General features: G+C 43.9%; 3 protein-coding genes across 8 annotated transcripts in view; all 3 read right to left on the reverse strand.

Annotated features, from left to right (window-relative positions):
• rinl (Ras and Rab interactor-like) overlaps positions 1-12008 on the reverse strand; it is a 13783-nt gene extending 1775 nt beyond the window's left edge. Inside the window, exons 1-11 of one of the 5 annotated variants that reach the window (XM_062552072.1) lie at positions 11754-12008; positions 11229-11582; positions 10454-10572; positions 9731-9893; positions 7081-7189; positions 6672-6744; positions 6494-6582; positions 5934-6025; positions 5033-5261; positions 3225-3848; positions 2464-2781 (exon numbers count right to left, since the gene is read on the reverse strand). In XM_062552072.1, the coding sequence (XP_062408056.1) occupies positions 2464-2781; positions 3225-3848; positions 5033-5261; positions 5934-6025; positions 6494-6582; positions 6672-6744; positions 7081-7189; positions 9731-9893; positions 10454-10497 (1741 nt within the window). In that variant the 5' untranslated portion in view covers positions 10498-10572; positions 11229-11582; positions 11754-12008. Of the gene's footprint in view, positions 1-2463; positions 2782-3224; positions 3849-5032; positions 5262-5933; positions 6026-6493; positions 6583-6671; positions 6745-7080; positions 7190-8144; positions 8282-9730; positions 9894-10453; positions 10573-11228 lie in introns of those variants that run through there. The other 4 variants (XM_062552075.1, XM_062552074.1, XM_062552073.1 and 1 more) reach the window with 4 other exon arrangements.
• Positions 12009-12149: 141 nt separating this feature from the next.
• Positions 12150-19493, reverse strand: sirt2 (sirtuin 2 (silent mating type information regulation 2, homolog) 2 (S. cerevisiae)). Its single transcript, XM_062552077.1, has 16 exons — positions 19336-19493; positions 19084-19121; positions 18863-18911; positions 18664-18774; positions 18411-18452; positions 18023-18129; positions 17847-17903; positions 16073-16141; positions 15715-15844; positions 15389-15448; positions 15198-15253; positions 14654-14730; positions 14362-14413; positions 14177-14244; positions 13645-13711; positions 12150-12994 (listed from the first exon to the last, which is right to left on the reverse strand). Exons 1-16 carry the CDS (start codon positions 19349-19351, stop codon positions 12845-12847), a joined length of 1149 nt encoding a protein of 382 aa, XP_062408061.1. The 5' UTR covers positions 19352-19493; the 3' UTR covers positions 12150-12844.
• An 849-nt stretch (positions 19494-20342) lies between these two features.
• The window catches only part of dmac2 (distal membrane arm assembly component 2), a 4648-nt gene continuing 2490 nt past the window's right edge, over positions 20343-22500 (reverse strand). For both annotated transcript variants that reach the window (XM_062553142.1, XM_062553143.1), the window contains exons 4-6: positions 22214-22353; positions 21113-21275; positions 20343-21002 (exon numbers count right to left, since the gene is read on the reverse strand). In XM_062553142.1, the coding sequence (XP_062409126.1) occupies positions 20756-21002; positions 21113-21275; positions 22214-22353 (550 nt within the window). In that variant the 3' untranslated portion in view covers positions 20343-20755. The remainder of the gene's footprint in view (positions 21003-21112; positions 21276-22213; positions 22354-22500) is intronic.

Raw genomic sequence — 22500 nt, forward strand, 5'->3', positions numbered from 1 at the left:
CCACCACCACACACCAGGCCGTGTTTACCAAAACAGAAAGAGCACAAACAGGAGGCAGACACGTGCCTCTGCACCAGGCCATAATGCAGCACAGCAGGCCACACAACACTGGGCTGCAAAAGGACACACAACAAGATGAACCCGTTTCATTCCTCATTCCTGAGGCTTTCATTTCCCTGTTTCTCTACCCTTAATGAGTCTTACTTACCTATAGGCACAATTTGGAGTTTAAAGACATTTTGGTAATTTTCATTTAAAATTTAAATGTAAAAATGTGGTAAATTTTCATTTTCTTCTTCACACAAAGTATTAACCTGCACCAGTCTGACAGTAAGAAACACTTTTCCACCTTTTGAAGCTTGTTTTATGTGTGACCACCACCCTGTGAAAATATATAGTATCTTAAAGGGATATTCCGCCATTTTTGGAAATACGCTCATTTTCCACCTCCCCTCGAGCAAAACAATCGATATTTACCTTGTTCCCGTTCATCCAGCCATTCTGTGAGTCTGGCAATACAACTTTTAGCTTCAGCCTAGCATAGATCACTGAATCGGATTAGACCATTAGCTTCTCGCCTGCTAGCTTCATGTTTAAAAGTGACTAATATTTCTGGTAATTTTCCCATTTAAAACGTGTCTCCTCTCAAGTTAGAAAGTGCAATAAGACCAACTGAAAATGAAACCTGGCGTTTTTCTAGGCTGATTTGACATGGAACTACACTCTCATCTGGCGTAATAATCAAGGTAACTTGCAAACGTACCATAGGCGCAGTGATATCGTACGCAGCATCTGAAAATAGTCCCCATAGACATCAAGCAGTAGTAGTGCCAGTAGCTGCAAGTTGCCTTGATTATTACGCCAGATGAGAATGTAGTTCCATGTCAAATCAGCCTAGAAAAACGGCAGGGTTCATTTTCAGTTGGTCTTATTGCACTTTCTAACTTGAGAGGACACACGTTTTAAATGGGAAAATTACCAGAAATATTAGTCACTTTTAAACATGAAGCTAGCAGGCGAGAAGCTAATGGTCTAATCTGATTCAGTGATCTATGCTAGGCTGAAGCTAAAGTTGTATCGCCAGACTCACAGAATGGCTGGATGAACGGGAACAAGGTAAATATCGATTGTTTTGCTCGAGGGGAGGTGGAAAATGAGCGTATTTCCAAAAATGGCGGAATATCCCTTTAATATCATTAAAAGACATAGTTAGCATGCTAGAAAGCCTTTTATCCGAGTCTACTGTGCTGTTGTTGCCATTTGTAAGGTTTCTGGATGCCTTTTGATATGTTTATTGACTTCACCAAGCATGGAGGATGGACTGCCACTACAATCCATGGGGAATCAGTTGAAGTTGTACACGAATACAAATACCTGGACACTGTCATCGATGACAAACTGCTCTTAGGCTCCAACACATAATAACAGAATGTCAACAGCGGCAGTATTTTTCCAGGAAGCTACAGGAACGTTCTGAACATTATTATATATCCTTTATTGAAAGCATACTGACCTTTTCATCCATATTCTGGTTTTACTTCCAGAATTAAGTAAATTAAAAAAAAGAAGTACCTCCAGAGCCTCATGCTCTGCACATGCTCAAATTGGCTGCCCTCTTCAGTCTCTGACATCACTGCATGACCAGGCAACATTATAGAAAGCCGATTGCATCTTAGAAGACTCTACCCATGTCCTACAGAGTGCAGTGTTCATATCTCCTAAGTGAACAATGGCGCCTCATAATGATGAAGTGAGAATGATATGGAATGAACTCACTGCATGGGAGCTTTGACTTAACTCAGATGGAATTCCTCTACAGCTACTTGTTTATCCACCTGTTCATTTTCCCTCTATTTCAAGCAAAGCTCATCACCTGGTACTTGCAGTGTCCTATTAGCCTGTGCCTGTGGACGCTTGGCTTGGAGTTTTAACACTAGCACACTTCTGCAATCCACAGGATGTGATAAAATCACCAAATTGAATTATGGTAAGATGTCTTCATCTCTTCGTTTAGTAAAACATCCACAGCAGTGCCCATGATGCACATGTTGTAATTTGTATAATTTGTAATTGTTTATTCACACCAAACCACAAAAATAAATCAAGCATGTCTATGAGCTAGCCTACTGCCACAGTCCCAAAGCTCTCAGATTAAGTGTACTAAACTCTAGTACTGAAGTGAGAACGGTGGTTGTGAGATACACTCCCTTTTCAGCTGAGCTGTGTGTTGGAGATGTATGGCTGGGTGATGGACACCTCTGGCTGTTGTGTGTGATACCAGTAGGTAGCCTACCTGTAGGTCATGTGATAAATGACATCTCAGACCATTGTTCTCATTGCCTGAAGAAGATCCCACTGCGGATCGAAACGTTGCCTTTTTATATAGTTAATAAAGTGTATTTTTGGAGCCTACTCAGTGTGCGGACCAATCCATTCCATACCAGTGGGTGGCGCCATACTCACCAGGCTTGGCGTTGGCGCTCATGCTGTGGTAGATGGTCTTGCACACCTTGAGCAGGATCTGCACCTTCTTGTTGGGCGAGTAGGCCTTGTGCATGGAGGCCCAGCGCTGCTGGATCTTCTCCATGGTGACGGGGTCGGGGACGCCTGCTCCGGCCGTGCCCTCCAGCTCCTCCAGACTGCGGCCCTCCAGCGTGCGCTGGTTGCCCTGGAGCTTCTGGAAGCTTCCATCGCTGCTGTGAAAGGCGTGGATGCAGGAGTACAGGTGCGAGCAGACCGGCTTCAAGGCCACTTTGTGCAGCGAGGTCTCCAGCATGGCATCTGAGAGAGAGAGACAGAGAGAGAGAGAGAGAGACAGAGAGACAGAGAGAGAGAGAGAGAGAGAGAGAGAGAGAGAGAGAGAGAGAGAGAGAGAGAGAGAGAGAGAGAGAGAGAGAGAGAGAGAGAGAGAGAGAGAGAGACAGAGAGAGAGAGAGAGAGAGAGAGAGAGAGAGAGAGAGAGAGAGAGAGAGAGAGAGAGAGAGACAGAGAGACAGAGAGAGAGAGAGAGAGAGAGAGAGACAGAGAGAGAGAGAGAGAGAGAGAGAGAGAGAGAGAGAGAGAGAGAGAGAGAGAGAGAAAGAGAGAGAGAGAGACAGAGAGAGAGAGAGAGAGAGAGTTAGACCATACAAACTAAATGGATAGCTAATCCAATAGCTGTTTCTGGCATGATCAAGGTGTGTGTCTTAATGCAGGCCAGTGAGAGCTGTCCAGCATGCCCGTACCCAGTTCTGTGTCCGGCTGGTCAGCCATGCTGTCCATGAGGCTGCAGACGTCGGGGTAGTCCAGCAGTGTGTCCCGCAGCCCTGTGAGGGAGGCGCGCACCTCCTGCAGGAGGTCAGTGCTGGTCACCGCGTCCGTCACCACTGACCGCTGGGTCTGCTCCACGAAGCCCCTCAGCGCCTCGGCAAACGTCCCGCTCCTGCTCCGGCTCAGCTCCTGCACCCGATTGGTCAGCCGCGTCTGGGGGTTGACCAGGCCGCCAATGGCGTGGCCCACAGCAGACAGGCGGTGCTTCACCTTGTTGGCCAACGGCAGGCGCGAGTGGTGAGAGAGGGCGGGGCTAGAGCAGGCGGAGTCGGTCTCCTCCTCGATGCTGCTGATGGACAGCGAGTCCAGCTCCAGCGATGGCGGGTGGAGGAGGAAGGGCGGTGCGGGAGGGGACGCCCACATGTTGTCCTCCACCCAGGACACGCGGTGGGGGGACTGAGGCGCTGGGCTGTGCAGGACGGCGCTCCCAGTGGACGAGCGCTGGAACGGGTCACTGCTGCTGGCGCTGCTGCTCGCCCTGCGGAGCACCACTCCAGTGGAGGTAGTGACCGGCGGCCCCACGCCTGCTCCTGCTCCTGCTGCACACACACACACACACACACACACACACACACACACACACACACACACACACACACACACACACACACAGGGCAGCTCAGAGGCAGCTCCACACCATACTGCACATGCTGTAGTCCTTAACAGTGCTGCACACAGGACAGCTCAGAGGCAGCTCCACACACTGCTGCGCCATGCTGAAGTCTTTAACAGTGCTCTCAAATGGTTAACGGAAAACAACGTCAACTTTCTTAGAGTGGACCTCAGACAGTTTAGAGGTCAGACTTCAAAAGGGTGAGCACAAGGCCAGAGTGATGGCAAAGAATCGTTCCTGCCTAAACCCCCAGATATGCTGCTATAAATGTGTGGTCTAGAATCAGTGTGCAAACATAGAGAGGCTTGGTAGGACTTCTAAGAACCATTTTGAGAGCTGTGAATTCAAATAAAGATGTTTCCATTGATTATTCAAAAAGGGTATGAATAATTTTGGACATGCCATTTTTCATAATGTTAAAATGATCAAAATGCTTTTTTTTCTAACTCCATGTTTCCACCTCATTGTCTTACAACCTTACAAGCCATGTGGCAGTATCATTTTCAGTCAGAACAAACATGTTGGTCAAGTGAAAATCAACATTATAATCAATATTTGCCAGAGATATGAATCATTTAGCTCTTAACTGTATAGACTGTATATCACTCCCCCCCATGCTTAACTGGCACCTAGACATTAATAATTTAGCTTCACACTGATTGCCTGCCTTGCAGCCATAGACTTCTGTAACTTCTACCTGAATCTCCAACTCAAGGTGGTAATGTGTGTATGTGTGTGTGTGTATGTGTGTGTGTGTGTGTGGGGGGGGGGGTCTTTGTTCAGATTCACCAGGTTTTTAATGGTCATTTCAGAGATAAGCATATGGTGGAGGAAACAAACAATCTTGTGTTCACAGTGGCTTTGTGGCCATGCGCTGAACTCTCCTTATTCAACAAAGCCAAGGTAAAACAGTTTCTCATCTTTAAAACACTTGCTTACTGTTAAATCAAGGGTTTAAACCTCATGCTGGTCAATTGTGTTATTAAAACCAGTTTACACAACTTTTCACACATTCCTGCTTCAAGACACATTGATCAATAAATGGATTCCCTTATCTGACATTCCAGCCGAGCAATGACACAAGTGAGGCCGACGCCACACAACATGCACCTGTTTCAGAGTAGTTCTGCAACGTCTCCTCATCCAATGAGATCCCTCTGTTCTTGACCAGTCCTGCTCCTCCCCACGGTCTGCTTCTGCTGAGCCGCCTCTCAAAGCGCCGCTTGCCGGGTTGACCGCCCAGCTGGGCAGTGTCCGGCGCGCGGGACAGCCACTCATCTCCGTGCTCATGTAAGTACAGTGGGTTGATGATGCAGAGAGCTCCGCTGGCTGTGGTCAGCTGTGGTCAGGAGACACAACACACTGGATTGGACACGTGATTCATAGAATACCATACGCATCATGGAATACCGTACAGTAGGCATCATCAGGTGCCTCTCATTCAGTGTTTATACGTCCTCCCTCGCTCCTCGGGCCTCGATCCTCACTGATCTACATAAAGAATGATGGGGCGGCAACAATGGGATAGTCTATCCCCTTCATCTATCTTTCTTTATGTAGATCAGTGAGGATCGAGGCCCGAGGAGCGAGGGAGGACGTATAAACGCTGAATGAGAGGCACCCATGGAATACTGTACATGTATCATGTAAGCCAAGTGCTACTAATCATTGAAACTGAATTCATCTGTCTCCCTCTCCTCCCTCCCAATGTCCCCTTGCCCTTCTTTTCCGTCTTTCTACCTGACCGACAAAAAACACTCCCCAATTATGAGCTGGCCTCTACTCGAGGTTTCCTCCTATTGAAAATGATGGTTTTACGTTTCTTTGCTCTTGGGACTGCAGGTACTAGGCTTTGTAAGGTGCCTTGAGGCAATCTCAACTGATATTGCCATTGTACAATACATTGGAATTGGGTTAAGAACTGATGTTAATGTTGTGTTCTGCCTGCTGTTTATCTGGCTGCAAAAACAACAACATATGCAAAATCCACACATTGACAGAGTTAGTGTACCTGTATGGTGCACAGGACTGCCCCAGGCACCACTGATGACTCCGGCATTATGGAATCTGAAGATGAGTTGGACAGTGGACACAGCCAGGACTCTAAACACAAACAGAGAGAGAAAGAGAATGTGGAAGAATGAGGAAACTGAGCATGAGGTAGTCGCTGATATGGCAATCTGATGTAAGATGTGTGCCGAAGCAGAAGACACGCCAGCAGGAAGCTTTCAGAAGTGTCAAAAGGAAGGTGAAAAGGAGCAGAACAGAAAGGAGACAGAAGATTCTAGAAATTAAAACAAGACTAAGAGGGAAGCTACACCGGGTGTGAAACTGAAGCGCTCCATTCGCATTGCGTCTGCTTCAACAATTAGCCTCCACTGTAATCAATGGAAGCTACACCAGACGTGGTAGCAGCACGTACATTAAAAAAAATAGACCAGTCCTCTGAAATGTTTTTTATGCATTGCGAAAGGAACGGTTCAATTACACTCTGTGATGAACAGTATACAGTGAAAGCAGCAGAAATAGTCCCATATCAAAGAAACGGAGGGAAGGAGGGGTTGGCCGTACTGGGTCCAAGTTGAGATGGCTGTTTCTCAGAGGGGTCAGCCAGACTGGAGATCCATTCAGGGACCCGCAGACACACAGGCAGCACGTCTCTGACAACAGAAACACATCACCTGCACATCAAACATGTGCTCTGGCAGTTTAAGGACAAAAATGCAGCACCTCAACCCAGGCAGCTTACCTGCTTAGAGTGTAGAAAGCCACCAATTGAGCCAGATCAGGGAAACTCAGGTGAGACTCTGTCAGCTGTAACACTGAGAGAGAGAGAATCAGAATCGGCTTTACTGGCCAGGTTTGCATAAACAAACAAGGAATTTGACTCTGGTTAATCTTTGCTCTCAAGTACAACACTCAACAATAACATAAAAAGAATAAAATTGAATACAGAACAGTAATTATAGAAAAAGTGCAGAGAGAGAAAGGAAAGGAGAGAGAAAGAGAGAGAGAAAGAGAGATTGGTTGTTTTAGAGAAAAAAACTCCCATTACATAATAAAAGTCTAATTTACTCCCAGCAGCTGTCAATGGTTTTAATCATATACGCCTGGCTCAGTTCCCGCAGGAAGGAGAAGAAACAGCGTGCCTACTGTACCTGTGCCAGTGTGACGGATGGGGAAATGTTTGACTGGCGCGCTGGCGCTCTCCACACACACACACAGCAGCTCTGGCTGAGCAGCAGAATCTCGCAGCACCAGGAAACTCTGCAGAGGGGATGGGTTTTTTAAAGGAAGTCGCAATGATGTCATTCCCATGCATTCAGACAGCATGCAGGTCATTCAGACAAAAAGTGTAGCTTGGATAGATAATATTGAACTTCCCAGTGGAATAGAACACAGTCAAAGTAAGGTCTCGCTATACCCTAATCGAGCTCAATCAATTATCAAGATCAATAATCAATAATACAATCTTTTCATAATTTGCTCGTATCTCTTTTTTTATGTCTGTGAGAAAAATAAAAGATAGCAACATGTTCCTCTAGGTTGGGCATGTAGAGTAAAATATGTGTTTAAAGTTAGCTAGCATGAGCCTGACCTCACATAACCTCCCATACTCAGATATGTAACGCAAGCACGAACGTGAGGTAACCACACACACTCTGACATGCTTAAAAATATTTGGCCCCAAATAAAGAATACACATTTATACCTTCACATACACCTCTTAGAATAGAGTACAACCGAAGAATAGAATAGAACAGAACAGAACAGAACAGAATAGAAAAATGTTCCCTACATAATTGTGAGAAAATGAGCATGTCCCAGTACATACAGTGACAATACAGTGAAGACACAAAAATAGAATCTTCAAACAAATTCAACACATACATATGAACTGCATATTTAAGAATACACGTACCATAAATGGAACATAAAAGAACAATCATGGCAAATGAGACAAATGAAACATGTCACTCAGTGAGTACCAAAGTACCATAAAGCACTCTGATCCTTGGTGAGTAGGCCTACCCTTAAACTTACATTGATGACATGGTGAAATAGTTACAGGGTGTTTTTGCCCTAATTAAGAACGTATATAAAGAGGAAATCAAATGCAGCATCTGTAAACTGGTAGGCTATATAGAATAAAAACTAAAGCTAAACGCATAGGTTGACATCCCTTTGTCCATTCCTTCTCTCTTAGTCTCCATTTACTTACCGTTGCCCAGGAGATGCCAGCAAAAGACATTCCCTATTAAGAAACACGCCTCACTGCAACTTTTCATCATGGTCCATTGCAAAACCCCATTTCTCTTTCTCTATCGTGCATGAGCTCTCATTCATTATCTCTCACTCTCAGAACCCTATCAGCACATACTTCTGCTATGACATGGGCTATTTTTTCTTCATCTGACAAGTCTGAAGCAAGTCAGTTTAAAAAGGGAAGTGGACAGCGGTGTAACACTTTTGCACTCACAGTGTCACTTTGCACGCACTGACTCCTTATCTTGCGCCAAACCGCTGTTGTCCTGATCTCTTCTAGGTGAATAGCCTACACGCTGAGCAACTCTACACTACGGAGGCCATTTAAAGGGAGATTTGTGGTGCTAGTAAACAATGCACCCTTCACAGAATAAGAAATATAAAAGAGCACTACCAGGAACCTGAGTGAGCATGTTCCCTTTCTGTTGGCTGGTTTTCCAGGTCACAGTATAACGTTTATTTATAAAGGTTCTTTTAGTAAAGTTTGAGACTGTACCAAATGATTTGCAAGCAATGTTGTCAAGAACAGGAGAATCCAAATTACATCTGTAGCCAGCTAAATTTAAAAAAACAATTTCACTAGGATTTAGGGTTGGGCTGATGGTCCATCGGTATGGTTCCCATCTATGCCACACCCCCACACGCCAGACACGCAATCATCCTACAGACCCTGCTTTATAGGCTAACACAGAACAATTTAGAACATGGAAACAACATGGAAATGAAACTGAGCCTAGAACTGAAGCAGGACAGTCAGCCAGAATGCTCAAAAATGGAGCATATTATTAGTCAATGTGAAACCAGTTATTCAAATAACTCCACTGCACTGCTTGCACTGTAGCCTACACTGAACTTTAAATATGTAATGTTCTATCAGAAAATAGTCTACAAAAATAGTATACAGAAAAAAGTCCTAATGTTTTTATTATTATTATTATTATTATTATTATTATTATCTATTAATGGAAGGAACGTCTGTCTGTGTGTCAGTCTTTCTGTTCCACGCATAACTCTCGAACCACATCCGACTGCTCTCAAATTTGGTGGGTGTCATCCTAATGGCACGAGTGTGTGCAGTACCAAATTTCTTGTCATACGAACAAAAAATGCCACATCTACGGACTCTGCACCAGTTATTATTATTATCATTATTATGACAGAGGGAATACTTGCTTATTGTCACACATAGCTCTGGGCTACAGCACTGAAGCACCAAATGTGTTCTTCTCCACCGTATTTTCAGAAACCATTTTTCCCCATTAGAGTTAGAGTTAGGATCAGAAGACCTTCGTCTTTCACTATCTGGCAAAAGCCCCAGACAGCAGCGGAGTGGTGGGATAGTCAGGATTCGTTACACGGTAAGTTGTTTGCTGTGCCGTCAGGTTGCCTGGACTGTGCGATTGCATACCCTCACTCTCCCTTTCACTTTCACCCCCCCTCCCCCCCAGGGAAGTCTCAGTTAAGGCAATGGCATCATATTCTATATAGATTACAAGCTTTGCATTTTGTTTAGGAGTACAGTGATATGAGAAGGCTACTTACCCCTGCAGGCCGACCCCACAGGGCAGCGCGAGCGCCGTCTGTATTCCAGGGTGGCCCAGGTGACCAGGCCTCCTGACAAGCCTTGAGATGCAGCAGCAGAGCCAGAGGCCCACTGGCCAGAGCAGAGTCCCCATTGGACATCCTCATGGAGGACTTAGCACAGCTGAACATGTCAGGGATTACAATGGTGTTAATTACCAATAACTACCAATGTGTCTACATGGACAACAGGCTGATGGGATGTCAATCTTTCTGACAAAGATCCACATGGATCGAAACATTGCCTTTTTAAGTTAACAATATATTTTTGGAGCTCTAACAGTGTGCGGAGCATCTCCTCTCTATCATCTACTACAATTGTCCAGCACCTGTGCAGAGTTTCTTTGGATGTGCGCACCACCCTGTTTCACTATGTCAATCTTTCTAGAACGCCATTTTTTGGAGACAGAAACAAAATAGTGAATCACAAACATGCACAAACTTGCCATGTTTTGCCGTGTGAATCAAAAACATGCACAAAAATCTGACAATGTCATAAAAGCATTTTGCTCCCTTGTTTTCACTTGAAACTCTCAAGGACTGACGTGTCTTTTGTCACAGTCATTGAGGTTTAAGGGGAGTCCTTAAGGGTGACTAAGAGGTATCTAAGGACCTGTCATAGAAGAGGAAAGACATCAGAGGAAACAGCTTAACGAAGACAAGCTACGTATTTTGTCCTCTCACCACGTAACATAGCCCTGGTCCACCTCATCCTGCGGGGATTTCATTATGCCAAGGAAAGGCAGCTGGATCAGGTACACTAATCAGGTCTCAAACGGTCGCCGTCCCCCATTGGATGTTGTCTGTATGGTGTCAAGGCAACCACAGGAAATGAAAAAATGCAGTGAAAAAAAGATGCAGGAAATGGTGCACAGATCAACGCTTCACTATAACCGGTCTGAATAAGGTCATTTTTAATCAGTTCATTTCTGACTTCTTATTCTTTCTCTTATTTCTAAAACAGAAACACGATAAAATGGCTCTCATTATTCGAAATGGCTAAGAGCTTTGAGAGCATTTATATCTTTTTACACACAGGCCCTATAGTAGTTTTACAAAGTGCTGTGGGACATTTCTTATCTTTACAAAGGTTCAGTGAATTCTGTGGGCTGGAACTAATCTACATATTCAAATCATATTCATATTCAAATCTAGGGGTGTGACAGTAAGCACATAGGCAGGATGTATAAACACAATAGCAAAACCTGAGACATTAAAGAGGTCAAACTACCCATGCACATGAGCTCAACTTCACCATTTCACCGGTCCAATTCTACACAACGATCATCTCAGCAAGATACAGTACATACAATCTTTGGAAGGCAGTGAGAAGGACTAAACTGAATCATGTAAGTTTGACTGTGCTCAAGATTCCTTGGGAGCTGCAAGTCAACATATTTCATACATAAAGCAATGAGAGATGATCTAGTGACAAAAGGATGTTGTCAAAAGCACTCACATTCTGCTGCTGAGACCAGGGTTCCTTTGATGCTTTTGTCTCTAGTTCTCATCCCACTGCATGCCGAGCCTCCAACCACTTGTGCTCATGCAACTTCAGTTGCTCGCCTTCACTTGCTCTTGTAATCCTCAACTATTTCTCAAGAGCCTGTGCCTGTGCTGCTGCGCCAGTGCTGAGCGTGCGCCTGAGGACCCGTGCTCTTGTGCCATGTGCTGCAGCGCTGCTAGCTGACAGGTGACGTCCTCCTGTGTCAGCGCCAGGCTCTCATGGCAGGAGTGTGTTGCTCTCACTTGAGCGAGCTCTCGCTCACCGTCTGGCCACCGCGCTGAGGCTTGTGGTGACTCTCATGTACTCCTGCAGCGGTGAACAGTGAACTTTGAATGTAGTCTTCTGCTAGTCTGTCAGGTTCACGTACTCACAGTCTATTCACACATAATGGAGTATGTACATCTACAACATTCAACTGTGAAATCCAAAGCCTCACTCAGACTCCACTATAGTCCCCACTTAAAATGGTAAACATACCTACATCAAACCACACCTAGCTAACCCAACAGAGAATGCTGAATATGCTGTTGTTTGAGGCCCAATCATTCACTATACAAATGAGTCCCAGTGACCGACAATAGACCCCAGAGAAAAGGCACCACCCTATGTTTGGCCGAGCTGAAGAAGAGCGTCGTTAGCACCAGCCGTCAAACAGGAAGTCATTTCAGTAGGTGATGCTGTTTTTTTTTTCACAGCAGGAAATGCGTTTATCATGCGGAGTTAGTGAGAATGAAGCCTGGGCCTCTGTCTTGTGCATGTGACCACTGGGGACAGGACTACACAGGCTCCTCACAAGGCTCAACGACATGTCTCAGAGATTAGGGGATGGTAATGGTATGACTCCACACTACAAAATGATCCACACTTCCTCTGTTCTACTTTGTTTAGAATGTTTTATTTGCTTTAGTCGTATGTCTTGTTTTTGACTTGCCGTTCATACGTGCCGCCTCTGGGATAGTATTGAGGTTATGGTGAGAGAGAACAGTGCTGCAACACTCCACTAGAGTGAGCAACTTCTTCCTCCAAAAAAAAAGAACAACACTTAAGCTCCAGATAAGTTTTAAAATATTAAAACATATTAATGTTAGTTATCATTCATATACTTTCTTCTATCCAAATATTCAAACAATTCAGACTTATTGCTTTTAAAAAATTATGATTAAGAGAACTAACTGTCTTAATCTGAAGCAATAATTTGCACTATTGGTATTGCGTGTGGATGTGGATGAGCCACTGAGAACCATGTACAGTCAACTGATTAGGCGTAGATCCTCCTCCTCTTGGGCTCATAAAGAAAGCAAGATCCTAAATGTGCAGGTCCCAGAAACCTGACTACCACCATCATGCTCTGCTGACCAAGTTAGAGAAGTAGTTCATGCTACTGATTCTGCAAACAGAAGAGGAAGTAGAGAGGGACAGAGAGAAAGAAAAAGAAGAAAAGAGAGATGTGCAAAGAATAAGAAATGAACTGAAGAGAGGGACATGGAGAGTCCTGTTCTCAACCACATCTGGCCAGTGCAACAGGGTTTCTTTCCATTGTTCTTGTGTCATTGGTCATTGATCATTGGTCACTCAGTCTTTTCGCTTTTGCCAGCTTCCGCTCCCTGAGCCGTCTTATCTGTGGCTGAAGAATTCTCATTGGCTGCTTCACCTTTCTCGTCCTTGTTTTTGCTGTCAATCAAAGCGTGCTCCCTCTTCACCAGATCCTGTAGCTCCTTCTACAATAGAAACCAATCAGAAACAGCGCATTATATTCCTATCCATCTCAAAAACAAAGACAGAAACAAAGCCACCAACCACCAACTCAGATGATTAAACTCTGTTAAAGTGTTCAGAGAGCAACTCCTAGATTAACACCCCTAACAAACCTAACACACTTCACTTGCACCTCCCATGAGCCTCTCTACCTATCCCGTCTGTACCTCTTCTCTATGTCCCGTCAAGTAACGTGACTCTGAAGTGTCCTTGTAATTTTTATGCAAGGTAGTACTGTAGTTGTTATTACAATACTGTCTCTTGTTCACACTATACCTTGATTGATCAAAAGCGTCAGCTAAATGAATAAATGTAGCTTGGATGGTAGAGGGAACACAGACTGCACTGCACATACAAATGTGTTCTCACAAGAATATACACAGTAACCTATGCAATTATGTTAATGGCCCATTCTCATTTTTGGCAACTAGCTTGTGTTTGCAAGCAATGTAACAGTGATAACTTAGTTCATCAGTGCCTCAGAGGGTTACCATCTGCTGAATACTGCCATCCTGTGTTTGTTCTTAGTACTACTGCCAAGGTAATGTGTGCTAATGAACAGAAACGCCAGTGAACTACGCTTAGTACGCTATTGTGTGGTGTGCTGGCTTACCTTCCATCCCAGGAGGTCTGCAAGAGCCAGGCAGCCATCATCACAGGTGCTGATGTGGGCCACATCCCTATGGGAGAAGACTGGACCTTTACTAGGAGACTTTTCACAACATGACTCCTCATTTTCAATACATTCCCATACATTTGTCCCCAAATCAAGGGGATAATGCTGGGTCAGTTGACATCACCAAAAGCTTTCTTGTAAGCACATATTTTATAGACCATGCAGCAGCAGTTAATGTCTGTTTTGTATACACACTAAACAGTTGTAAGCAGGATATTTGTAGGATAATTTCCCTACATGAAACAGAACAGCCTTTGTTAGTGTCAGCTGAGCCTCTGGCTGTTAGCAGCTGGTTTGAAAGCTCCATAAATGAGACAAGCATTGGAGCTTTTCAGTCCATCCTTCAGCTCACTGCCTTTATATGTCTCTCTCTCTGTGTGTGTGTGTGTGTGTGTGTGTGTGTGTGTGTGTGTGGTGTGAGAGAGAGAGAGAGAGAGAGAGAGAGAGAGAATGTCAGAAATAGACTTACCTATAAGCTTTGTCTGAATCAAAGTCAAGGCCTCCACCCAAACCAAGCATCCCACTCAGGAAGTCACCCTGTAGAAGGAGACAGTGGTGGAGAAACAGAAACATAGGGGGTGGGGGATATGATCATGGAGGTAATACTGTGAAAATCATAAGAAATGAAACAACACAAAACCACAGAAAACACACCTCTCCTGTCTTCTCCATGTTGATGAGGAGCCTGGGGGTTCTCTTAGGGACTCTAAATAAATATGAAACACACACATGGAAATGGTCAAATTCTCACATTAATCTGAGGAACACAGAACATAAATATTCAACCAGTCTTTCCTTCTGAGATTATGACTCCTCAGGTGACAGGTGATAGGTGCTCAGTGGAATGAACCCATGACTAATGTGAGACACGTACTGTGGTAAAGGTGGCAACACAAACCTACAGCTGATAGGAAATGAGTGGAGCACTGCGGCATCATGTGCCTACCTGCCAACTAAGGAAGCAAAGGGCTGCACCTGTAGAGATGTACCCATGATGATGAGCAAGTCACATCGAGGAAAGTCCTGAGAGAGAGGGAGAGAGAGAGAGAGAGAGAGAGAGAGAGAGAGAGAGAGAGAGAGAGAGAGAGAGAGAGAGAGAGAGAGAGAGAGAGAGAGAGAGAGAGAGAGAGAGAGAGAGAGAGGAGAGGAGTAACAGAGGGACACAAACTTAAATTCAAATTTAAGTTAAATTCAAGTTAAGTTCAAGTTAAATTCAATTAACTTACATTCAAATGCAATTCAATTTTATGTACAGTAGCACCACTGACAATGAACACAATTTAAAAAAACCTGATGGATCTACTGAAAGCGCTTAGCTGGCATGCCAGAACTAAGATGACAACAACAAAAAAAAGCATAACATGTCATCATAAGATGTCAAAATTGTTAAAAGAACAGCAAATGGGTAATTTAATCGATACCATCTCACCAGTGCCATGGGCAACTGACATAAATGACTCAAAGCTCTATCGTCTTCTGCTCTCTCTTACCGTTGTCATGGAAGTGAAGAATCGTGCTGGTAGATTCTCACCAAAGAAAACAATGTCTGATACAAGAGACAGGAGGAGAAAAGAGGGGAAGAGCAGCAAGAAAGTCATATCATATGTGCACTAACTACTGTATGTTGCATGCACCAAAATCAGTCAACCAAAATGCTGAAAATGAAAGTGGAGAGTCTCACCTGGCTTGACCAATCCACTGCATTTGTCACACGTGGGGATCTCATCCTTGAAAATCTTCTCTGCAGATAAGAGAAGATAAGATTAAGACTTATCTGTTAACCTTGTTTACTTAATTAATCATAAAAACCTGCAGTCATGGTTTGCATACATTTCTGGTTATTGTTATTAATCTGTTAATTATATTAAGTCTACTTATAATTGGTATTCTCCTGTTCATTGAGGCCATATGACTTATCAACAAACATTATTTCAGCAGTTTATAGCAGTCAATATCATCATGTAATTAGAGTCATCATCAGGGCAATACTGTATGTGTGCTACCAACCTTTCATCCATTCCAGGGAGTACTCCTTACGGCAGAGGAAGCTGAGACAGTGTGAGGTGTAGAAAGTTCCATGAGCCTCAACCAGATCTGCATCCCCAAGCCCTGCCACACGCTCCAGAGTGTCAATGTTCTACGCAAGAGAATACATAAATAAATAATAATAATGTCTCCATTTAATCCATTGCAGCGATGTGTTGCATTGCAGAAACACATCGCTGTAGGACCAGAGATGACCTAACAGATGTAACAGGGGCTAATAAAGTGAATGTCAGGCAGGTCATAAACATAGGGGCTGGTCATGACCTCTGACCCCTCCAGGGCTAGTGGTGGCCAGAGGATGCCGGGGGCGGGGCCTCACCTGGGAGTAGCAGCGGCGGAGCAGCCCCTTCTCCTTCAGCATCCTGATGAAGTAGTGGCACACTGTAGGCTTCAGACAGAACACCGCAGATATTAGCACAACACCCAGACAACTCCAAACCTATACATACAGGACTGCACAAATATCAAAATGACTAGAACTAGAGATGCTCCGATCAGCCTTTTTGGGGCCGATCACCGATTACCGATCACCAAAATCATGATCGGCCGATTGCCGATCACTGCCGATCACAGAATGGCAGGGGAATGAGAGTCTTTTAACAATAGTCTAGCAGAGTTTGCATCATTTGTAGAAATTAAACTAACTATGAATTAATGTAAGTGGCATAGAAGACAGTAGGCCTAAAGGCTAGTCAAGATGTTGGAAGAACAACCATTTATCGATTTGTATTTAGAAAATGAAATAACTTTGGCCATCTTTTCCAAATATATAGCGAGACATAAAATGATTTCATACAAGGAGGGGGTCAGGCAGACCAACACACAGATAACCTAAATGGGATGAGACCAAATTACATTGCCTAGGCTACTTGAAAAGTATAGCCTCTAAATACTGACTACATTAAATGAAAAACGTGTTACATCAAAACCTAATGCCACAAAGTGCAAAACTATGGCTTTTTCTCTGTTCCAAATCCCAATAAAAGAAACAATTTAAGCTACTGTAAGCAATAAATTGCAAGCCTTTTTTCTTTTGGAATCCCCCATGACTGAAACATGCCGTTAAATGCCACCAGTTTGAGTCAATAAAGTGCACTGTTAAGCTAGCAGGGACATTGGACAGGCGTCTGCGCTTGGGAAGCTAGGCTACTCTATTCTTCAACTTGTCAATGTAGGTTACACTGTTTGGTAACACGGGGAGATACACATTAGTATTTCATGCCTGCGGAGTCATATCGTGGATCAAGGCAGGTTAGGGCCGACTTACATTGCACGATATTGCCATGTTTTCACAGTCGGCGAATAAATACCCCAAGTCGGGACAGAAATCATGGCGCGGCGCGCTCCCGTAAACTCGTTTAATGTAAGGTGTCCATTAGCGGTTGTAAGCCAGTCGGAGTCTTTTTCTAGTTTTGCCGTTACGACAATATCAAACATGTCTGATATCATCGCATGTCTGCATGGTCTGTGACTAGTTTGTGACTTAAAACTCTATGACTTGTCTTGTTTTAGATGTGAGAGTCTGACTGTCTTTCAAAAATATTTTAGGCTACAAATATTTGCAAAATCGTAACTGCTGTGTTTAGGGCTTTATACTCCACAACGAGGTTGTTCGTGGAGGCAAATTAATTCTGAACGTGATGTCTTTCCATCTCTTATTATCCCTATGGTTAGTAGGCCTACAGTCGGCTGATTGAAGGGTGGGGAAGTTGACAGGTTTAGTTTCTCATACCAGACATATTCAGTTGTCCGTCAGTGGTGTTAAAACTTCGTTGGTGGCTTCCAACTTGAGGGATTTCAGCACGACATACATTGCAAATGGTATTTTACACTGAACCTTTAGCCTACTCATGTTTGTCACTGCAAGCTCCTATGTACTCTAGGCTACTGTTGTGTGCCTGTGCGCCGCGCCTGGAGGTGGAAAAGACACGCAAGTAATTTAGGTCACATGATCGGCTTTTTTGATCGGCGCTTTTGGGCTTCACCGATCAAGCCATTTTTAGCCAATATCGGCCGATCATGATCGGCGGCCGATCGATCGGAGCATCACTAACTAGAACTGATAATCCAAACATGCAGGTGAGTTAAGATACCTTGAATTGTCCAGGGTAAAGCTCCTTGGCTAAGGCAAAGAAGGGCTCGGGGTGTGTCTGAGAGAACCAAATGGAGAAAATAGGATGAGAAGAGACAGAGAAAGACATAAAAAATGCACAACAATAAATATTTTTGTGATCATAGCCCAAAAACACTGGTCAATGCTGGTATATACCTTGAAGTAACTGATCTGAAATATGGCCTCTGGGTAAGGGAGATTGTACTTCTGGAGGTTGGCGTAGAGGCCAGTCCCTGGGGAGCGGAAGTCTGGGATGCCTGCCGCTTAACACACACACACAAAAACAAATCACATTTTCAACACTCTCTTATGTGCATATACTACTGTACGTGTCTCACACAAGTGAAAACAAATGGATGACTTTTAAAAACATGGACATGACGTTTTGGTGAACACAGTTCCTGCCACAGTTCCTCAGTTCTTCAGAGTCCAGATCTAGTGGTATTTCATTGTGTGTGTGACATACTACAGAAAGAAACTAACAACATAACATCTTGCACACTGGAAAAACTAGGGCATCAACTCAGAACTGGCTACTACTTACATGTTGATATTCCAGCACCGACCATGCAGATGATACTCTTGCCTATAGGGGGAGATGAAGAAACGTTGACTGTCTTGTTTCATCAGGGAAATGTATAGCCTATACAAAAAAGTTGAACCAAGAGCCTAAATTTGTGAAAATTCGTGATTCCCATCTCATTGGCTGCTTGCATTCCCTCCCCGTCCTTGCACCACGATCGCTCGGTAGGCTACTCGATAGGCAGCGAGTTGATTTGAGAGAAACTGTCACTCACACTCGCCGCTCTTGATGTATCGGGCCACACCGTCGAGCGTCAACTCATCCAAAACCTTTTCTCCAGGCCCCAAGCCGAGTGTCCGAGAAAATAGGCTGCGCAGGAAATCCACTGAAGTATGGGAGGCACAGATCAGGATCGACAGGTTTCATAGCAAAATTTGAAACCAAAATGAATGACAAAAAAAAGCATGTCTTACTTTCGCCGTCTCCCGATGCCTCACCCTCGTCGCTATCGTCCGACTGGTCCTGGATACGAATAGACACCAGTTAGCTTTAAAACAACGTAGGCTATATATTTTTGTGAAGTTTCTCAATACAAGAATTTCATGCGTGATCATTTCTGTTTTCTGCGCGATCATATATAAGGCCAACAGAGAAATGCGACAGGCTAACTGTCACTGATTAGATTAGGTTTTACCTGGGGTACTGGAACCTCCTCGTCTGGCTTTGTGGCTTCTAAAATCGAAACAAATAGATGACATTACGGCATTACTAACCATATCAAGTGACCACAAGACATGACATGACCTAGAGGTACACAATTTATTTTTTAAGATTATCACCTGGATTTAACGTTCATGCAAAATGAAGAACTGCAAGGCCGCTAGTTTGACGGAGTCAGTTGGTCTTAACCCGAGCATAAGACATTTTACGAAACTGAACAACTTACCTTGAGCATCAGACATCTATTCGATTTGCCTGCACCTCTACGGAATCAAAACTTTATGGAATGATTCCACTTCAAGTACCTAACTGAGCTCGCCAACCATCAACTAAGTAGCCTATGTTTACAACATTGTCATGTTTGCGACACCAAACATCTTTGCGACACTACCGAAGTGTTCCCACATCAAAATAAATCCGTCTAGAAAACCAGTTGCACGATTATTCTGTCCGTAGGCCTGTAGCGTTTCGTTTCTGCCTGTAAGATCATTCCAACATCGCTACCCATACCAGTGGCAAAATAACCTTCGGTCTTGTACCAGCAGTACAACTCCAACATTGCCGTAACACTATCCCGATTTTGTAGGCTACAGAGAAGATCGGCTAATGATGAAGAATGGTGCTCTTGATGTCGGTGACGAGGATGCGTGAACTGCAGCAATAACTTGAGTGAAATAAACACAAACAAATCATATGCTAGATACATACACATGCAGAGTTTCGAAAAACAACCGTCTTGTCTTATAAAGCGTTCAATGTTGTCTTCTCAATTCCGCATCAGTTTGCCACCTGTCTGAAAGCAGCATCACATCACCTCGGTTAGGTTAATAGGATTTGAGGATTAACACCGTTCTGTAAAGTAGATTTCACACCTATTTAAAATGCAAATATTGCAGTCCCTAATTTTTCGGAGTTGAGTTAGACCTATGGCATTCACACACACACACACACACACACACACACACACACACACACACACACACACACACACACACACACACACACACACACACACACACACACACACACACACACACACACACACACACACACACACACACACACACACACACACACACACACACACACACGTTTAATTAGGCCTACATGCGTTTAATGCCTAGTTAGTATGCCTATGAATAAATGTAGGCTACAATTACAAAAATGAATGACATAGGTCTACTGTATGCCAAATGAGTCATGATATGGACAGAATGCTTAACAATTCAGTGCTCATTTTAACATTTTAATAAAATATTTTTTTATAATAATACTATACAGTATCGACCTTGGAGTGTAATAACTGCAGTCACACCTCCATTCAAAAACATTACGAGTCCACAGAACACTTGAAGACAATTTCCATTTACATGTTTAGGTGCAGATGAATTTCAAAATCAGTATAAACACACTAATTACACTAATTACAATAAGTGTAGTTGATTTACAATATTTCAACATTGAGGGCTATTGATGTTATATGCAAAGACATTTTGACTGCAATTTGCAACATGAAACAAAGTAACAGTCTATTGTGTATGCATGTATGATCATCCCTTTTTCCTCTTTTTATCTGTGATTGTGGGTTGACCTTGTGAGATGAAGAGTTCATATAAATAATTGTGTCTGTGCACAAGTTCCCAGTGTCACTGCATCTGCCCTTGTCTCTCAGTGCTACTCAGCCCGCTTTGCTCTGAGCGTGGCCGGGCCTCTGATGCTGTGGGATGGTTTATGCTTGTTTGTTCTATGTTGGTTTGCATGTTGTCCTCAAGGCCTTGGCTGTACTCAGCCCCAGTCACAAGGCAGTGTGGCAGCATCTCCTCGACAAGAATGCGCACCAGCCCAGGGTTGTTCACACTGGGGAGGCCAGAGATGTCCAGATGACGCAGCTTCCTGTGGGACAGATGTGGGTGGATACTTAGTTAAATGTCACACATGGGATGAGCTACTTCATATGAGAGTCAAACAAAAACATAGGTTTTAGGTGTAGCTTTCTACAGTACCTGAGGTGCTGCAGGGCACACAGTGCTCCTACAGTAACGCGGGGGCAGTGGGAGATGTCCAGCTCCTCCAGGGTGTCGCTGAATACGTGCAGCCGTGTGAGGAACCAGCCATCCACCTCTGGGCAGCCCCTTAGGGTGAGCCTCCGGAGCTGCAGCTGACTCACTGATAAGGGAGGAGAGGAGAGGAGAGAAGAAATGTGTGTTTGTGTGTGTCACTGTGAGCCAACAAACCATAAGGTTCAAGCAGCCAGAGGCACAAAGTCAACAATGTGTCATCAAAAATGTGAAGGTGGTTTATTGCTGAGGCAATTTTTTAGGGCAGAAACAGAGTGTGCACAAGCATGACACTGCAGACACACTGAGCTATGCCAAATTGATTTCACACATTGTTGCATTCTGCAGTGCATTATCTCAGAATTTATACAATGCTAATGTGAGTTGTAGTTTGTGCAGTGAAAATGGGAGTGGGGAGTGGAAGCAGTGGCTGAGAGGGCGAATGCACAGCTAGCGGACTTCAAAGTATACGCTACAATTCAGTATGTTGAGTAAGCTAGCGACCCTTGTCCTGATGGCTCCAACACCGAATCAACATATTGAGTAGGTCATAAATTAGTCAATGGAGTCCTGCCGAGGTCCTAGCAGAGCTGTGCACACAATACTGACTGGAGTTACAGATGCTCGTTGACTGGCCAGTCCAACTATTGGCTTGGTCTCTGGCCCCTAGCCCCTAAGAGAGCTGCGTTGTCAGTAACCTTGCTAATCTTGTGCGTCATTTCTGTTAATGTGTGTGAGTGCTTTGTCTCACGCACGAGTGCTATGTCTTGTCTAACTACACCACGACAATGGAAGGATCAAGGTCCTTATCTTGATCTGCAGGCGTCGTCATTACAAAAGACTACTGCTAAGACTGAAATACACTCTCGGCCTAAACACAGGTTTGATTAGTTCCCTTAAAATCTGGTGAAGTGCATACTGTACATCTCTGGAATTCTCCTTTAAGGTGAATATACAAGAACAGTATTTATAAATTTCACTTTTGATATGTGCTTATTGTACTGAAGATGTGCATTAGTGTTGAGACAGAAGAACAGATGGCATTACCAATGTTGTTTAGTCCATTATGGTTGATGAGAGTGCCACTCAAGTCAATATCTTCAATCATAGAGTCGGGGAAGCTCATGAACTCATAGCTGAATCGTCCTCTGGCATTAGTCCGGAACCATTCTGTTTGTCCAGCAAACCTGAAGCCAAACAATAAGAAACTGAGCAAATACACACATGCAATGACAGACTGTCGTGAATAACAGGAAAATATCAGAAAAATAACAGACAAAAGCAGGAAATCAAAAATCCTTAATTATAAAAACAAAACAAATGGGGCAGCCGTG

The sequence above is a fragment of the Sardina pilchardus genome, chromosome 13 (assembly GCF_963854185.1).
Source record: "Sardina pilchardus chromosome 13, fSarPil1.1, whole genome shotgun sequence".
Classification (NCBI taxonomy): Eukaryota; Metazoa; Chordata; class Actinopteri; order Clupeiformes; family Clupeidae; genus Sardina; species Sardina pilchardus.

What these genes read in the sequence shown, in the direction of transcription:
- sirt2 (XM_062552077.1), bottom strand. An exon ending in CTCCCTGGAATGGATGAAAG is followed by an intron (nt 15,449 to 15,714) that starts GTTGGTAGCACA and finishes TCTTATCTGCAG; the next exon opens with AGAAGATTTTCAAGGATGAG. An exon ending in GATTCAGACAAAGCTTATAG is followed by an intron (nt 13,712 to 14,176) that starts GTAAGTCTATTT and finishes CTTCTCCCATAG; the next exon opens with GGATGTGGCCCACATCAGCA.